The following is a 17,140-nucleotide window of genomic DNA, read 5'->3' on the forward strand; positions in this document are numbered from 1 at the left end:
CAAGTTCACAGCCACAGAGGCATCGTTGTTAGCATGTGTCGAACATGTGCCATAAAACTTGGCAGTTGACTCGACGTTCTTGGCTCTCGCTCAGCTTGGTCTGAACCAAGTCTGAACCTCGACGTCCGTCAACGGGCCAGCCTGAACCTCTCAAACTCTTTGCGGCTCCGAAATCGGGCATCTTCTTCTACGAGCGTCATCGGCTCGTCGCTAGCCGTCTGACTTGAGTGGACTCTACCAAGTCAAATCGCACTCAAAGCTTGCGACGGCGGTCCCGAAGAACTCTCCCGTTGAGCTGGTATTTTAATCAACAAGAGAACTTGCAATCCAGAAAAAAATCGCTCCTTCCCCTCTTTCCGGTTCCAACTCTATGGACTTCCAGCAGGTGCCTTCAGCTGTTTACGCTACCATCTTCGAGATCGGGGTGCTTGCTTGGGGAATCGATTTTCTGCCACGAATCTGCCTCGTCTGCAGGGCCTGGAACGAGATCGTCATTAGCACGCCATCGCTTTGGGGCATTATCAATATCCTGGACAAAAGAGCCCGGTATCCATATACCCTCGGCCTACAAATCACCAAAGCCAAAGCCGCACCTCTAACGGTTTCTATTCCCCCATCTGTGTTGCCTCCACCCGTTGCGTGGGAGGTCAGGAGATTGACAAGCCTCTCACGTAACTGGGTCAGCGCGGTGGTACACACAAATACCCTCCTGCAATGCCGCTGGTCGGACATGCGCTCATCATTAGGGTCGCTCCACCTTTCCCGGAGTTTCCCCTCCACAGATCCCGCGACAGATTTTTTTGGTGACCTGACAGAGTTTCGCCAACCTCCTAAACTTCACACATTCACCGCTACCGCCCTTTCTAAAGAATGGATATTACCTTTCCTTTCCTCCTCCATCAAATTCTTTAGGCTTAAAGTAAATCCCCGACACGATGACCAGGTTCACCTCACCTCAACTATCGACTGCTTATCCCGCATTCCAGCAGTGAATACATTGATTATAGAATCTATTCGACATTTCCAGAGCGTGCCATTGAACCAAAAAACGGTTTACCTCCGAGAATTACTTACTCTCGAGCTCGTACGATCATGCTACGTCTCTCCCCTTCTTTGTGCTATATCTGCGACATCCCTCCAGACCCTCTTTGTGGATCACCAGTACCGACCGCATCGGTCACGGAATTCGCAGAATGAATCACCATCCTTAGCACTGGCTTCTTTCTTTTCGCAGTGGTCTCACTCCAATTACCTTCCAGCAAATCTTCACACCTTAAAATTGGTCGAGTGTTTACAGCTGGCCGACGTCCCATTTCTAATTCGATTTCTTTCTCGGCTCCCGAATTTAGTGCGCCTAATCATTGTGGACGATACAGTTGGGAACGCGGCAGAGTTACCTCCTGGCGGAGAGGAGAGGAATCTCTTCAGAGCGCTTGAATCTTCTAAGGGCGCTGAGTCGGTCGGTGGAGGCTGGCTTTGTACCTCTTTGATGGTCCTTCACCTGGAAACAGACCTGCAGGTCCAGGATTTAATTAGAATCGCTCGAGCACGAAATGAAACCACCTCTTCACCATCTTCTACATCTAATCCGAACCGCCTACGATGGGTAGATGCTATGCTGTGTTCCAGCGGAAGTCGCTCGGAGGTGGAAGAGCTTCGAACATTGGTCGATAGCGCTGTGTCATTGCTTAGGCTGCTTACTGAACCGGACTTGTGGTGGGCATTCATCCGCTTCCTCCTGCTCATATCACTGATTGAAACTTCGTTTTAGTTTGAACGAGAAAGCTTTTAGACAGTTTTCATTATGGTCTGTTTGAAACAAGTTTGAAATTCTTCTGGGCTTCTGTCGGGCCCTTATTAATTGGCGCGGCCGCTCTTTGGAGGCACCTATTACCCATAAATCCAGACAAGCCAGTTCAGTCTTCATAGTTGAATTCTGGAATCCCTGATGTCGTCGCGTTTATAGAACGTTGATAGAATTCCATAGATACTGAGATCCGAACAACACGCTTTACTTTTCGTAACATTACTCCGAATGTTTCATTCCCGTACTGTATCGACGAGGCGACACCGCGTCGTCGTCGCTGTATAGCATCTATGTGTCATCGTAATTTATTCTACTCATGCGTAGGTAGGTGTCCGAATAATTTTTTGAGTGTCAATTAAAATTCAAGTCCAAAAAATCAGATAAAAACGTGTATATGCGTAAATGCATCCATCACAAGGAAACATAGTCAAGTCCATATTGAGCCGCAAGGAGGGCGGGATCTTCGTCTTCCGAGTAGACGCAAGATTTGCTCAAGGCGTCAAGTTTATAACCTGGCATACAACGGTGTATGCTGCACTGGCCATTGACACAAGAGACGTCGGAGACGCCAGCGATGGCGGCGCAGTCCTCGCCATCAGGAGTAGAGAGGCCGTGGAGCAGAGGAACAGCACAACCTCCGCCTGATAGCGAGTAAGATTGGAGTCAGTCAAAGTTAATGAGGGGGACATACAGCTCTCTAGATCACTCTGCGTGTCAATGCACTCCCAAGACTTGGCGCTTCTTCCTAGAATGCCGCATGCTTTGAGTCCTGTTGGGCATGACCGACGCTTCGCATTGGGAACATTACGCTTGCTATAGGACCCAGTAGGGCAAGCACTATAGTTGCCACAGATCCCATTGCAAACTTTGTGAGGGGATTTACAGACGCATTGCGTAGGATAATTGCTTGGGGACGGGGTGTAGCTAATAAACGATTAGAAATTACGTTAAGTTTCGCAATGAGGTATGCTGACCCATCTTTGCATGTGAAGCCGCAGGGATTTTTGGATTGACACTGGGGAACGGAGCGAGGGGGATAGGTACATTGCTTGATGTTTCCACAACGGTAGAGCTAAATCCTCTCAAGATAAATCCAAAGCTCCCTGAACTCGAGCGCTTGGACTGACCATGGCTGTGATCTCAGCAGTCACGTAATCTTTTCCTGCCAATGCAGTTCCCGAGATAGCCGCCGAGTTGGTCGCAATAAACGTAGGAATCGTAGAGAGGCAGATGCAAGCATCTAGAAACGAGTTAAAATTGAAAAGATAGATGAACCCGAGAAACGCACTAATAGTTCCACTGGCAACACTTTTCCCATAGCTTGGGACGTAGAGAACCTCGTTTATCTCGCCGCACACGTCGTTGTCGATATCGCGCGGCGAGAAAGGATTGAAGGCGACCACCAAGGAGACCAAAGACGAAAGAATGGCGCATCTAAAAATCGCCACACGCATCTCTGGGCTGTGGTACGTTTCTCAACAGTCCAACAATAATTCGGTATCAGACGCCTTTTCTTATATTTCGAGGTGTGGTAAGTGCGCGGCGAGATTTCGCCGAGATATCGAAGAAATCATTATTTGAGTGACGAGTCGCCTCTAACAAGCAGGGTCATGCTGGCAGATGAAAGTCCCGGTGATAGTTGTGAAAGTCGATCGATTTGTTGGACGATAATAGTACCGCCTTCCTCAAATCGTCGGGTCTAGTATTACACACGCCGCCTCCACTGGGCCCTGGGGGTAATAAAAGACTCGGACTCGGAGCAACGTCGATAATTGAGGTGTGCCTGCAACTAAAAATAATAAATCGGCGGCAGGATATGTGAAAACGAAGAGTAGACGTGCGAGAAAGTAATAGTTTGAGATGTGGAGCATCAATTGGCATGCCGCGAAGGGAAAAAAAGGGGCACACTGTCAAGTCAGCCAGAGGAGAGCAGGCAGGGTGGGCCGTGGACAGCGGTCGGCATTCCATAATCAATGATACCGATGTTTCAAAGTTAGCCATAACGCGGTTCCAAATGACGGAAGAAAGTCAAACGTTCGGTTGACATCAAGTCGCGGTCCTTTTGTATATGGGTGTGCCTTGCACACTAAAGCGTCCTCGCAGCACCTCTGGCAAATACACGTTATCGATCATACGAAACGGAAATATCTCCGACGCGTGTTCCCTCAGGAGAGATCGCATCATCATCAAGAAGGCCTCGCCGCGGTGAGAAAATGTAAATTTCATGAGAACCTATGAGAAAAGGTGTTGCAATTTAGACCAAGAATTAAACACCCAGCCTGATCTCGAGCTACTTAAAGAAAAAGAAGAGGTTATAAAAAAAACACCAAGACCGGGAACTCACATCGAAAGGGTATTATTATACGTTTCAATTATAAACTTTGACACGTCTGCCAGGCGGAGATATGTTCAGATTGGGGCTCATGGGTGGAAGGATGCAATTTTCAGTGATGTAGATTCATTATCGTGAATGAAGAGATGCAAAGAAGACGTTGATTGTGAACAAGAACATGATTTGGTTGAAGGTTTGTGGGAGGTGAATTCGAAGAGTTGGCAAGATGAAGCCTTGAGTTTAAAATCTGAACAAACACAAAGTGCATCGCCTCAAAACTGAAAGCTGGATATGTGCAAAAAAAAGAATGAATAAAATACAGGACAACGTAAAAAAGACGGAGCGATTCGAAGGAGAAAGATATCTACTAGTACTAAACGGAGTTGGGAGGGTACTGATAATCGATGTATGCATTTGAAGTTGGAGGGACCAAAGTTTGTCGGGCTTCGCCACTGACTGGTCTGAGAGTCGAGGGAGGGAGGGATAAAGTTCGGTGTTGGTGTTGGCGCGGGATAAAGTGGGCGCAGTAATTCGCGCATTCATATACAGTGGCCCAACATTTCGCATCTTCATACGCATCCGCGGTAGGCCAAAACGGCATAGGCATAGATGAGACCATAACAAATCTAATAACTGCCTTGGGTATTCCCAGCCGGTTGCTGATGCTGCAACGACGGAGACGTCATAGTCATACTCGCGGCCCGAGAAGGGGATGGTGCGGCCTGAATAGGTGGGGACGCTGAATTCGTCGGAATCGCGGCCGTTTGGCCATTAACCCCAGGCTTATTCACCCCTGCAATCTGCTGCCCATTCACCTGCATCTGCCGGCTAACAGGCAACTTGAGGTTCATGTGCCCGCCTGCTGCTAATTGCTGCATGTGGCTGCTTCCATTCGTCATGCCATTCACGCTGACGTTAACGTTGTTGCCGTTGGGCATGGGCACGTTCCCCAGGACCGCCCGAGAGTTATTGGCCTGCAACATCGCTAACTGATCGGCTGGTGGGAGGTTAGAAAAAACCGTCTTGAGCTCCTGCAGCTGCTGCATCGTAAGACCACGCTCTTGCTGCGAAGCTCGTTGCACCGTGGCGAGAGCGGCGGCAGCGTGGCTTGACATGGGGGTCAAATGGAAGCCGTTGGTTGGAACCGCGAGACCGGCATGGTTTTGACCATGAGCGGGCAGTCTCGTAGGCGAAGGTGATGTTGCAGGTGGTTTTATAGTAACATCGACATCCTCTTTCTTGGTTTGGTCAACTTGGATGGGAATTGGGGTAGAATCAGGATTCGAAAGATCGACGTGCGGCATGGAGATGGCAGCACGGCTGGCGCTTGAGTGATGGGGTACAGGAAGAGAATGGGGGGATGGAAGCACGGAACCATTAGCCTGATGGTTTGGTGTTGTGGAGGGAGGACGCATGCCACCGTTGGAAGAAATCCGCATCTGCGGGATAGCACTTGGCGGGGGCATCTTCTTGATGCTACTAACTCCAGTCGGTGACGACATGGCACCACTTGGAATACCGCCATTAATCAGGGGGTGATACGCGCGCAGGACACCATTCTGGTCACGGCGAACAAGGGTGGGTGGTCCGCCTAGTCGGAATGGAACAACCAACTGCTGACGACCATCCGGAGCTTGTACAACCAGTGATGGATCGGTTAGCATATTGTGGTGGTCCGCATCGTTCATCAAGGTCATCCGATGACTCAGGTATCTAATCAAGCAAAATCAGCGACAGCGACAGACTGAAATAAGGCAACCTACGGGAAATCATAATCATCGATCAAAATTCTGTTTTCCTCGTCCGCTCCGCGTGGGCCAACGGCTGGAACGTCATCGAGGTCGAATTTCCAGCGCTCCTCTAGCCTTCGTTTCCTCTCCGACTCCTCATCATCTTCCTCAACGTCCATCTCGTCGTCAGATGGGAGCAGAGCCGATCGTTTTCGTTTCATGCAGATGGACCTTGTGTTGAAGTCTCGGCGGTCGATGTGGACGCGACCACCTCGCCCATAACGCATACGAATGGAACGTGCCTGTCTAGAATGTGGTTTATCCTCATCCTCAGTTTCACCAAGCCCAACATGGGTATCTGAAGGTGGAATGTATTTGAACAGTCTAGAAGCGTAGGGAACCAGAGGCGCCTGGTAAGGATTCTGTGGGCAAGTCCGTTAGCTACATGTCAGGTACCACAATATAAATCAACACATACGTCGACTTGATCTTCCCAATGATGGTCAACCTCGATTTGACGGTCAAGTGCGGCATCTAGGTGGTCGCGAATCTTGGCGATGCGCTCTGAGGGTTTAATTGATACTTCTCCACGGGCTGGAGTCAAGGATTCGCCCGTCCTGATTTTGAGGTTCGGTATACGGCTATAACAAACGGAATAAGGAACACGAGTAATGTCAGAGGCAGAAACGTACGAGCTGGGAAACTTCTTGGGCCGCTCCTTCTCCACAAGAAACTCCTCGTCTGCCTTGTCACCAAGAGCAGGATTTTCTCGTTTGAGGTCAACAAGCCTTCGCCTCAGAGACCAGACGTTCTGTGCTTCGGCCTGACATTGAATTCTCTGTGTTTCACGAAGTAGGATTGCATTGGCAAGCTCGAGAGGGTATGCAAGCTCTGCATGTAATCGTGCAAGCTTGTCCGTTGGAGTAGCTTGGGACGCTCGAGTCTTGCGCACAGCCTTAGTCTCGCGTCGCCGAAAGCAGATGTACGATTCGTTCAGCGTGTCCGATTCGTCGAACTGTGAGGGAAGCACGTCAGAAAATTGAAACTGATAGATACGCAATAAACGAACATTTAGAACTGGAATGATTCTATGACCACCGCGTTCGATGCGGCGTTCTCTCCAGTAAAAGTAGACGGCTTCCGCAACTCGTAGCATAGATGCTGGCGGGGGCAGCAACGAAGGCAATATCCCCGACGAGAATGTTGAAGGCGGAATAGCTGAGCCGAAAAATTCCTGGTACTCAGAGAAAGCTGGGAACTCCATTCCCGTCTCCAGACCCTGAAGCTCGAAGTTAGTCGTAGGAAAATGAAAGTAACAGAGGAGACAAACATGATGCAGGTACTCCGTCCGCTCCGTCGTTATCTTCTCGAACAACCCCATCACGACCTCAAACAGATCCTCAGAAATCACACCACCAGCATCTTGATTTTCTGGCTCTTTGCCTTTACCCTTGGATGTTCGAGGTGACGTTCGCGCATTGGAGGCTGAAGAAACAGATCCTTGGGCGCTTGTACCCTCGCCACGCGCAGACTCGTTGTGCTTGTCGAGCCACTCCTTGTCGCGTTCATCCATATTGTAATTGAATCCACCGGAAAGACCCCACTTAACATTCTCTTCGACAGTCGAAGACGAGAAAATGTAAGTCTTGGGATCTTTCCACGCGGTGTTGGGGTATAGTTGATCATAGTTGTCGACAATGCCGGTCGAGTCTGGGGTTGGAATAAACGCTTGCTGCGTAGCAGCAGGCGCGTCGCGCGTTGCGTGTCGGCCAACACCGTTGCTGCCAGACAGGACTTCTTGCAAGTGGTGTTCCTAATTGATGACATGTGTCAGCTGATGTGTCATCATTCCATGGAACGCACAGCCACGAAAAAATGCTGACGTGGCACTGAAACAAGGTGGAGTTAGACTCACATTGGCGTCCTCCGCATCGACTCCAGCGACGAGATTGGTGAGACGATCCTTTTCATCGTCCTCGTCGGGAATGAACAGGGCGTCAGCTTCGATGTTGCCATACTGGATCTTGAGGCGAGTCTTGTTTGTAATGCGATTGCGGTTTCTGAGAGTGGAAGCGCCGGAGTGCGGATTGCGAGGCATGTCATGGCAAGTCGACAGGCAACAGAAGGAAAATAATGGGGACCGAGGGGGACAATACCCGTCGTTGTAATTGTCACCGCGTGAGTGTTGCGATCCTCAACAACGGCCCGGCGGCTTACTAAATCACCGATGATGCCACTCACAAAGCCAAACACACAAAGGCTCAGGGCTACAGTACTACGGACTCATATATGCTGCGAAGGGGGTGAGGAGGAGGGCTCTAATATATCAGTGACCAGAGAAATCCGAAATCGTTAGACATGCCCGGGAAGACGGAGAATCCGGTGGAACTCACAGATTGACAAAAGGAGTAGCCGGAGTGGGTCTTAGGAAGGACACCACATCCGTCCAAGGAAAGTGTGCTGGTGTCTAGTACCAAGCAGCGTGGAGACATTTCAATGTCAGATCTACAGAGACGTATGCTTATTAGAAGGAAACCCATAAAAGATGATGGAAAACAGACTCACCGAAAGTGCCCACTACCCAGTATCGAGAGAACGTAACACCCTCAAACCGTCATGCAGCCTGCAAGCAAGAAGAACAAGAGGTTAGGAAAGCACCCAAGTTGAAGATAGAGGAAGAGAGAGACATACCTCTGTTATATCAACCCTTGCCCAACCATGTCTAGACGCAGAAACAGTCCCTCAAAGCCCACCACCTTCCAAGAGATCCGATAGACCATCCCGCATCGCAATGCAGCCTAAAAATGCATCTTAGGCTACAGGCGTGAGTTCACCTACAGGAGGCAGCGAAGAACAGGCGAGAGGGCATAGGTCGGGGCAGCAGGATCATTGCAGACAGAAGGACAAGGGTCCTCGGGAGTCGGAGTTCAGCCACACACCACGTGCACGGAAGTTACCGATCGGACCGTCAATAATTTAAACTTTTGAACTTTCCTGGAAAAAGGACTCGACAAGGGAAAGTCTACAACACACCTCCTGAATGTTCAAATACCGATTAGAAGGATGAGAACGACGCGCCGCGAGACCACATCACAAGTCTCCGCGATTTTTCTCTGATCAGCCATCCCAGAAGACGGCCAGCGAAAGCAGGAATTTTGCCGAAGTGTACGTGCCCCCTATTTCTGAAACGACTGTCTCAAGATCTCAAGTTTCACTAGAGCCCCTTTCCAGTTATTTATGGTCAGCAATGAAGTCGGCCTGCGTTTTCTTCAAGGCTGGAATGGATGTTATTCGCTCAACAATGTTCCCAAGTGTCACGGATTTCTTCTGCCAAGGATAATTCGCCGTCGAATGCACATTGACGCCTCCACTTCCGCTATGGTCTCATCTCTCTAGGATTCAAGGTCTTGCGATCTAGAATCTGGGAAGAAATTCGCTTTTTCGTCACTCCGACTGGAAAATCGAACAGTTTCTTGAAACTCCTGGGTGTACGGTATGCACGATTGATGAGGTAGCTGAAAAAATCCACATGTTTTCCGACGCTACTTTGAATGCGACAGAGGTGGAATTGCCAGTTGGGCTTTTATATCCTGATCCTAAGATGTTCTGTCCACTTACTATAGTCCGATTTGAACTTGTATATTTCTTCCCAATATACCTTAGAGCACTTTCGTCAGTACAAAATTTGCCAAGCTACATCTTCACCATAAATCTCAAAACGCGCTCGGAGTGATCCCTCCATCCGCAACCAGAATCTAAGTGCCCTCAACACCTCAATCACGAGTCATCAATGTTCAAAAACACGTACCTTGTTGGTCATATAGGAATTAGTGACCAGCAGCACAACAATCGACGCAACTTCATCCGGAACTCCGAATCGGGCGATGGGGATCCTGCTCTGTTGCAAGTCACCATACATATGTGAGTGAGGTCAGTGGTTGATTGGTTATAGGTTATGGGATACCTTTAGCTCTTCTGAAGGGTTAGAAAACATATTGGTATCTTTATGAGATGTCGGTGAGTTGCACTCGCAGTTGGTGTAATTGGAGAGGTAAACCAACCGGTAATTAACCCAGGCGCAACGGCGTTACACGTCTGCTCTCCCGCTCGTTAATTTGAGCTTTAGAAATAAATAAGCCTTACTATTCCGTCCTTTGCATATCTCATTGCGATCCAGTGCAAGAGACCGTGCAGTGCGGATTTGGAGGAAGCATAGTGGGGTCCGACAACACCTCCGGTGCCTGTACAAGATTCATTTAACTACCTCGGGCTATCGAGGAAACAGGTGAGAGGTTCTACATACCTGCGGCCACGCTAATAGGGGGTAGGACATCGTTGAAAATTTCATTATTGAAGTTCTGGTAGAATTCGTACCTAGAATTAAAAACGATCCTTCCATACTTACTGGCGACCATGTTGGGGAGGCATAGTTGCGTCAACTACAACCATCAGGGCCTTCAGAATCGATTAGATTGAACAGATATCACACACCAAAAAGCTGGAACCAGTATTAAGCCTCCAAATTTCCTCAAACTCATCAACAGTGATACTCTCAATATCCCCCAGCGGCCCAATCATCCTACCCGTGCTCCCCGAATTATTGAACAAGATATCAGGATGTCCCAGCGTCGCCACAACCTCCCGATGCAACCTGCGCACGTTATCATAGTCTGACAAGTCCGCTTTGAACGCAGCGGCTTTGATGCCTGGCAGCGCTTGGAGTTGGGAGATTAGCTCTGTGGCTTTTTCTGCGGCCGAGTTGTAGTGCACTGCGATGGAGCATCCGAGGCGCGCTAGGGAGAGAGCGCTTGCCCATCCGATTCCGCCGCTGCGCATGCGGTTCAAGTTATCATCAGGTCCAGGTTTGTAGGTGAAGAACGTCAATCGGTGGCTAAAGACTTACGTGCAACCCGTTATCAGAGCAAGCTTATCGCGCAGGGCAGGTTCAACTATCGAGGCCATTGGATGATACGGCGGGCGCTTGGGCGTAGCGGTTGTAGTTAGTAGTTAGGTTCCCGTCAGCATGTTATGCATGCGGTGATCAGATTTGAACTTGGGGGTCACCCGAGGTTAGGCCGTGGCCGTGATCCTTCCATTCGCGTTGAAGGCCGCCAGTTTGAAGTTTGCCAATTTGAGGCAAGTACTTTTTATAACGCTTGAGATATATGAATCAGTCGACTTTCTACCAAGGGTAACGGTGAGAGGTGCACCAATCTCCTTTTCTCTGGCCCACTGAGTTGAACCAAGCTTGAACATATTTTCAGAGAAACCCAGAACAAGCGAAGAGGAAGGGTTCCACGTGGGGATGTGTGCCAAGTACGATCGTTCCTGACACAACTCTAACTCCCAACATCAAAATTTTCTCGCCAGATTTCACAGTCAAGATCGAACTCCCATCCTCAAAATGCTATCTCCACACATCACCTGGAAGCTTAATTCGTCTCCACACTTTCCCAGTACTATCTCACAACCTTGCTCTTGTGAGCAAGCGCCCTTTTCGCGTCCATGGGCATCGTCGATAAGCTCAATAATGCGGTGAGTAACTGAAAGCGGCTTGGAGAGTTTTCGTCACCTTACAGGCGTTGGATAGGTCGCGAGATCTTTCTTTGGGAGGTGGTTCAAGTTGGAGGGCTCTGGAGTGCCGAAAGAGCGTATTGGGTCTCGGTTTACGGTAGGACCGTCCTTCTGATCGGCCTCAACGATGGAACTCAACGCATCACTCTGATAGACTGAAATCCGAGCAGGATTAACGACATGGGTGGGTCTTTTGACATTCAATCCATTTACATTGGTTGAACGTACCAATAATATATAGGCTGCGATGGCTTACATCGTAAGTCCTTCTTCGCCTCCTTATAAAAACTCAACCTCATACCCCCCACAGATATCAGTTAACGCATCCATCCTATCTGACACCGGTGGGACCTGCGTCTGCCCCACGACAGACCTATGCCTCAACGACCAGAACTACCTCACCTGCGTCAACGAAATCCGGCAAAACCTCATAACCACAACCGCCGCCATCGCCGCCCTCTCCAGCTTCCTCATGGGACTCTTAGCGAACTTACCAGTGGGACTAGCGCCGGGGCTAGGTCTCAACGCATACGTTCGTCTGTTCATTCGCGATCGGCCCCCCTTTCTCCCCTTTGCTGATTGATAAGGCCCTTCTAAATCCAGTTCGCCTACTCCGTCGTCGGGTTCCACGGTAGTGGCATTATCACTTATCGCGAGGCGTTATCTGCTGTGTTCCTGGAAGGGTATGTATTCTTATCCCTCGCTCTCCGATCACACACACACACACACCTCACTCCGAGTTACCGAGTTATCCTTACTGATCACAAATCATATCTCCAGGTGGTTATTTATCATCTTATCTCTGCTCGGCCTCCGGCAATGGCTCGCACGGATTATGCCACAATCCCTCGTGCTCGCCGTTGGCGCTGGTATCGGGCTCTTTATCGCGTAAGGCACACATGCCTCCTCGTAAGAGCACTATCTTACATCTTCACTTTGTCCAGGTTCATTGGTTTATGTCGGTTAACCCCCGGCTTTCCCGTCATTAACTTTCCTGACCCCTCTCTCTGATACAGCCCCGAATGGCTTGGGAGTTATTGGCGGCGATACAGTCAACCTCGTCGGTTTAGGAGGATGCAAACCTGAAAGTAAGAACCATCATGCACACTAAACGCCAAATGCTCACAATATTTTCCTCAAGACTTCATGGAGAACCTCCCGCACTACTGCGCTCGCGGCGTCCTCCGGAGTCCAACAATGTGGTTAGGGATCTTCACCGGCGGGTTCGTCTTCATCCCTTCCACATTTGTCCAATTCAACACTAACCTTTACCTTCAGGTTCTTCACACTCATCCTCATGATGTACCGCGTCCGCGGAGCCATCCTCATGGGCATCTTCTTAACGTCCATCATCTCCTGGCCCCGCCCTACCCCAGTGACGTACTTCCCACATACGGCGGCGGGCGATGCCATGTTCGATTATTTCAAACAAGTCGTCGCGTTCCAGCCGCTCGATAAAGTTGGGAATGTCATTGATGTGAGTTTGTTCTTTTTGTTCGGGTGGGCGATGGAGCTGATTGGTGTTCTGCGACAGTATCACTATAAGTAAGATGTTTTGTAGCTTGATTCATCCAGTCCTGGCTAATGGTCTTAACTAGCAAAGGCAAGGTCTGGTACGCGTTGATTACCTTCCTCTACGTGGATATCTTGGGTTAGTCTCGTCATCCTCTCTCTCTCCACCTAAGTACTTCCTAACCCCTTTGTCAGATACCACCGGGTAAACACACCCCACTTCCCAACTCCAATCCGCAACTAACCCTTACCAGGACTCTCTACGCCATGGCGAAGTTCGCGGGTCTGCGTGATCCCGTGACACTCGACTTCGAGAACTCAACTATTGCATACTGTGTGGACGCCTTCTCCATCAGCATGGGTGCGCTTATGGGGACAAGCCCCGTCACGGCATACATCGAGAGCGCCACTGGTATCAGTGGTAAGCCCCCCTCCCATCTTTTCGAATTGTAGGATGCGTAGGCTGACTTGATGGTGTGACAGAGGGCGGCAAGACGGGTATCACAGCCATGTTCACAGGACTTGCGTTTTTTGTCTCTGTGTTCTTCGCCCCCATCTTTGCTTCTATCCCATCATGGGCTACTGGTGGGGCGCTGGTCATTGTTGGGTCTATGATGATTCGCAAGTTCGTTCTATCTCAAGTCCACATTGCAAAGTCTCATGGCTAACCGACGGTAATGAACAGCGTCATGGAGATCAAATGGGACTACATCGGTGACGCTGTACCCGCTTTCCTCACGATCCTCATCATTCCCCTGACATACAAGTACGTCTCCCCCCTCTCCGCCTTTTGTATGCCATGATCAATAACACAACCAACCCCAAAGCATCGCATACGGCGTCATAGCAGGAATACTCTCCTACATCCTCCTCAACGCCATCCCTCTAGTAATCTCAAAACTCTCCAGAGGGCGACTCGTACCTCACAACATCGAGAACTCGGAAGAGTGGGTTATACCCCCTGGAGGTATCGTGCCATATTGGATGTACGTACCCCCCATTCTCCTCTTACCCTGTGAATGGTCGTTCATGTGAGCTTTCTTCGTGAATAGGCTCAAGCTTGTTGGACGCGCTCCGCCACCAGCTGAAGAGGTTGAAGATGAGAAGTCGACTGATGATGTGCATAGTAGTGCAGGGGAGTCGGAGAAGGGTCCTGCCAAGCTTGAGTGAGGTTGTTGAATGACGACTGTTTCTTCTGTCACAGCCATGTTTTCTTTCTTTGCTATGGGTCTTATCTTGCTTTGCTGACCACTACTCGCTCATGTAGAACTTATAAACTAGGCTTTTGTTACTTGGAATGCATTCTATATATCTGGGACCGTAGCGGGAACGACAATGAGGGATATCCACCTAGTGTATTTAATGACTCTCTTGCAAGGATGCTACACACGTAGCATACTCGACTCCGACAGCCCAACAAATGAGATAAGAAATCGATAAGCCTATCAGGCCACATTCTATTGCAACGACGACAATGCCAACACTGCCATTCCTCATCAGCACAGTCTGGCCCAGTCTGGCCTCGTCGAATTCTACATACAGTAACGGCAGCAAGTCCACGATAGGCTCTCGGGGTCAATGTGATTTTCCACATCGCGTCGACGCGGCGTCGTGCCAGGATCTGCTCAAGATCTGCTAGTGTATTCTGTGAGATGATTCTACCGATTGGTGATCGGCTTGGACCACCGTGCCACGCTCTAAAATTTACATCGCACATCTGGATTCCTCGGCTTAAGCATGCGACTGGTAGCCACCGCTAAGGTTGGCGGGATGGTCGGGAGCAGGGAAAGGCATATGATGTAAGGTTTTTATACCCTGCGCCACAACCTCAAACTGGACATCACCTTCTAAATTGTTCTCATGTCAAGATTAGATATATCATATGGGGCAACTGTAGGTGGTCATAAGGTCCTATGTGGAACTGGCGCTTCTTTGTTCAGCGTCTTCCCAGGAGAGACATTGGCTTGCCAAAACATTTATGAAAGTGACAGTGGGCGCGATTCAAGATGAGATGGATGAGAAGAATATATATATCTCGTTCTTGTGACTCCCCACTTACCCCCCTCTGGATCTCTCTTCCACCTCCTGGCTTCGCATAGGATGGCGAATCCCGCAAGACAACCACGCACACTTGTTTTATGCTTCGACGGGACTTCGAACAAGTACGATGAAAATGTGAGTGCTCGCATTCCTTCTCTTGTTCTTGAAAAACTGATTTACCCTTTTTTGATGTAGAACACTAACGTAGTCAAGTTATTCACATTGTTGAAGAAGGGTGACCCTGCCGAGCAACTGTGCTATTACCAGGTAACGCTAACAAGACGAAACGTTCATAAGCAGATACCGCTCACATTTCGCTCTCCTCAAGGCGGGAATAGGCACATGGTTCAAGCCGGGCGTGGTGTCTCCTCTTTTTGAGTGGGGCGCAAAGGTTTTGGACCTTGTATTTGCCTGGTATGTCACAGGTCGAGAAGCATCAACGCGTAAACTTGACTTTTTCAGGCATCTCGACGCCCATGTCCTTGATGGCTACAGATTTATCATGCAGAATTATCGTTTTGGGGATAAGATTTGCCTGTTTGGTGTGCAGCGAGCTTCCAATGGCCCGTTTTCTCTGCATATTTCTAATATCTGTTGACTACAGGGTTTTCTAGGGGCGCTTATACTGCGAGGTATGTTCTTAACAACCTCATTGAACTTCTCAACAATGTACATCTTTCAGGGCGTTGTCTGGCTTCTTGTACAAGGTTTTTAATGTTGACGTCAAAATTAATTTGAATTAATGTTTACAAATAGATTGGACTCCTCCCTCGAGACAACGATTCCCAGATGCCTTTTGCGTATAAGTTTTACAAACGTACCGATCCGGCTGGAACAGAGCTTTGTGCGGGTTTCAAGCAGACGTACTGTCAACATGTTAACATTGAGTTCCTCGGCGTTTGGTACGCCTTTTTTTTAAAAATCTCTGTTACGGGCTAACCAAAAAATAATGTAAGGGATACAGTCGCAAGCATCGGCTTCGGTGGGGAGCTCCCTTTCAGCAAGGCAAACAGGAGTATTAAGATTTTCCGACATGCGCTGTCGCTTGATGAGGCAAGTGATTTTTTTTCCCTGGCCGCGTAAACCCTTCGCTCACTTTTACCAAAGCACCGTGCCAAATTCCAGCCAAATTTATTTCACCGACCTGGACCTACCGAAGCATCTGAATGGTCCGGAAACCAGCATCCGAAAACTGGTCCGGAAGCTACCGGAGATTTGACCTCCGCGGCTCCTGGATCCTCTACCCCAGACGAGGGACAACGTCAAGCATCTTTCGGAGACACATTGGGCACAGGAAAGGCAATTGCACCCGTACTGGAGGAGCACGTGATATTAGCCGATGTCCTGGAAGTCTGGTTCGCAGGGTGTCACAGTGGTGAGGACTTTTGTGGCTTTTAAATTAACATAGATTTGTTGAACTGCGGTCCTAGACGTCGGAGGAGGGGCCGTTCCGAACAGCACACATCAATCTCTCGCCAATATTAGTTTGCGATGGATGGTCAGCGAAGTAATCGCGTCGGGATGTGGGGTGGTTTTCGATCCTGCCGCCCTTGCTCAAGCGGGGATTGACGTCTCCCCCGAACCCATTGGGCGTGCAGAGCGGGAACTCGACGATATTGATTGCCTGCAGCACATTAACGATGACCTTGTGAAAAACAAGATGTGGTGGATAGTGGAATACTTGCTTCTACAGTTTAAATGGCAGGATGCACAGGGAGTTTGGCATTCGAAGTTTCGGTACGTGTTTACTTATACTCAGTGTAGATATTCGAAGTAATATAACTCTGTTTAGTACCCATCGAGGAAAGAGGCGACATATTCTGGAACCACATCCGAATTTTCATGTTACGGTCCAGAAACGAATGAAGTCTGCCTTGAACTATACGCCGAATGCCACTTGGGCGGCAGGAACGGAAGTTTATGTACAGTGAGGCTTAGTCGACTTTAAGCCCAGTGATTCGAACTCCCAGCAGACTTTTTCGATGGCCGTTTCTTCCCACTGACTCGTTTTCGGAAGTTGGACAACCTGAAATTGTATTTGTACTCGTTATATTGAAAATAAATTTGCGAAAGAGGATATGTAGTCTTTAGAAGGCAAAAGGTAGCAATTATTTTGCAATGAATGCTGAGGTTGCTGGTTGGTTG

At 49.1% G+C, this 17,140-nt stretch overlaps 7 protein-coding genes across 7 annotated transcripts; 3 read left to right on the top strand and 4 right to left on the bottom strand.

Moving 5' to 3' along the window:
• Positions 1–32: 32 nt before the first annotated feature.
• Positions 33–1,771, top strand: LACBIDRAFT_295254 (uncharacterized protein; the record flags this gene model as incomplete). The annotated part of the gene is made up of 1 exon (XM_001885853.1): positions 33–1,771. The coding sequence occupies exon 1, from the start codon at positions 371–373 to the stop codon at positions 1,769–1,771; it is 1,401 nt and encodes a 466-aa protein (XP_001885888.1). The 5' UTR covers positions 33–370.
• Positions 1,772–2,218: 447 nt separating this feature from the next.
• Positions 2,219–3,261, bottom strand: LACBIDRAFT_307294 (uncharacterized protein; the record flags this gene model as incomplete). The annotated part of the gene is made up of 5 exons (XM_001885937.1): positions 2,219–2,448; positions 2,499–2,731; positions 2,782–2,879; positions 2,935–3,047; positions 3,096–3,261. The coding sequence occupies 5 exons, from the start codon at positions 3,259–3,261 to the stop codon at positions 2,219–2,221; spliced, it is 840 nt and encodes a 279-aa protein (XP_001885972.1).
• A 1,504-nt stretch (positions 3,262–4,765) lies between these two features.
• On the bottom strand, positions 4,766–7,967 carry EPL16201 (polycomb enhancer protein; the record flags this gene model as incomplete). Its single annotated transcript, XM_001885938.1, has 6 exons — positions 4,766–5,852; positions 5,903–6,291; positions 6,348–6,510; positions 6,562–6,884; positions 6,939–7,682; positions 7,785–7,967. The coding sequence occupies 6 exons, from the start codon at positions 7,965–7,967 to the stop codon at positions 4,766–4,768; spliced, it is 2,889 nt and encodes a 962-aa protein (XP_001885973.1).
• A 131-nt stretch (positions 7,968–8,098) lies between these two features.
• LACBIDRAFT_307296 (uncharacterized protein) lies at positions 8,099–8,727 on the bottom strand. Its single transcript, XM_001885939.1, has 4 exons — positions 8,561–8,727; positions 8,435–8,492; positions 8,263–8,374; positions 8,099–8,187 (listed from the first exon to the last, which is right to left on the bottom strand). The coding sequence occupies exons 3-4, from the start codon at positions 8,359–8,361 to the stop codon at positions 8,137–8,139; spliced, it is 150 nt and encodes a 49-aa protein (XP_001885974.1). The 5' UTR covers positions 8,362–8,374; positions 8,435–8,492; positions 8,561–8,727; the 3' UTR covers positions 8,099–8,136.
• Positions 8,728–9,245: 518 nt separating this feature from the next.
• LACBIDRAFT_331563 (uncharacterized protein) lies at positions 9,246–10,831 on the bottom strand (the record flags this gene model as incomplete). The annotated part of the gene is made up of 8 exons (XM_001885940.1): positions 9,246–9,322; positions 9,488–9,527; positions 9,678–9,767; positions 10,013–10,110; positions 10,173–10,243; positions 10,275–10,324; positions 10,361–10,697; positions 10,773–10,831. The coding sequence occupies 8 exons, from the start codon at positions 10,829–10,831 to the stop codon at positions 9,246–9,248; spliced, it is 822 nt and encodes a 273-aa protein (XP_001885975.1).
• Positions 10,832–11,374: 543 nt separating this feature from the next.
• Positions 11,375–13,990, top strand: LACBIDRAFT_253376 (xanthine/uracil permease; the record flags this gene model as incomplete). The annotated part of the gene is made up of 17 exons (XM_001885854.1): positions 11,375–11,404; positions 11,460–11,540; positions 11,598–11,627; positions 11,685–11,702; positions 11,754–11,975; positions 12,047–12,126; positions 12,224–12,331; positions 12,388–12,401; positions 12,460–12,531; positions 12,585–12,666; positions 12,722–12,937; positions 13,042–13,094; positions 13,151–13,160; positions 13,210–13,376; positions 13,439–13,580; positions 13,641–13,721; positions 13,783–13,990. 17 exons carry the CDS (start codon positions 11,375–11,377, stop codon positions 13,988–13,990), a joined length of 1,614 nt encoding a protein of 537 aa, XP_001885889.1.
• Positions 13,991–15,055: 1,065 nt separating this feature from the next.
• On the top strand, positions 15,056–16,926 carry LACBIDRAFT_307300 (uncharacterized protein; the record flags this gene model as incomplete). The annotated part of the gene is made up of 10 exons (XM_001885855.1): positions 15,056–15,130; positions 15,191–15,262; positions 15,324–15,537; positions 15,600–15,627; positions 15,678–15,702; positions 15,752–15,897; positions 15,952–16,048; positions 16,103–16,370; positions 16,426–16,732; positions 16,788–16,926. 10 exons carry the CDS (start codon positions 15,056–15,058, stop codon positions 16,924–16,926), a joined length of 1,371 nt encoding a protein of 456 aa, XP_001885890.1.
• Positions 16,927–17,140: the final 214 nt, after the last annotated feature.

Source organism: Laccaria bicolor, genomic scaffold (genome assembly GCF_000143565.1).
Source record: "Laccaria bicolor S238N-H82 LACBIscaffold_34 genomic scaffold, whole genome shotgun sequence".
Lineage (NCBI taxonomy): Eukaryota > Fungi > Basidiomycota > Agaricomycetes > Agaricales > Hydnangiaceae > Laccaria > Laccaria bicolor.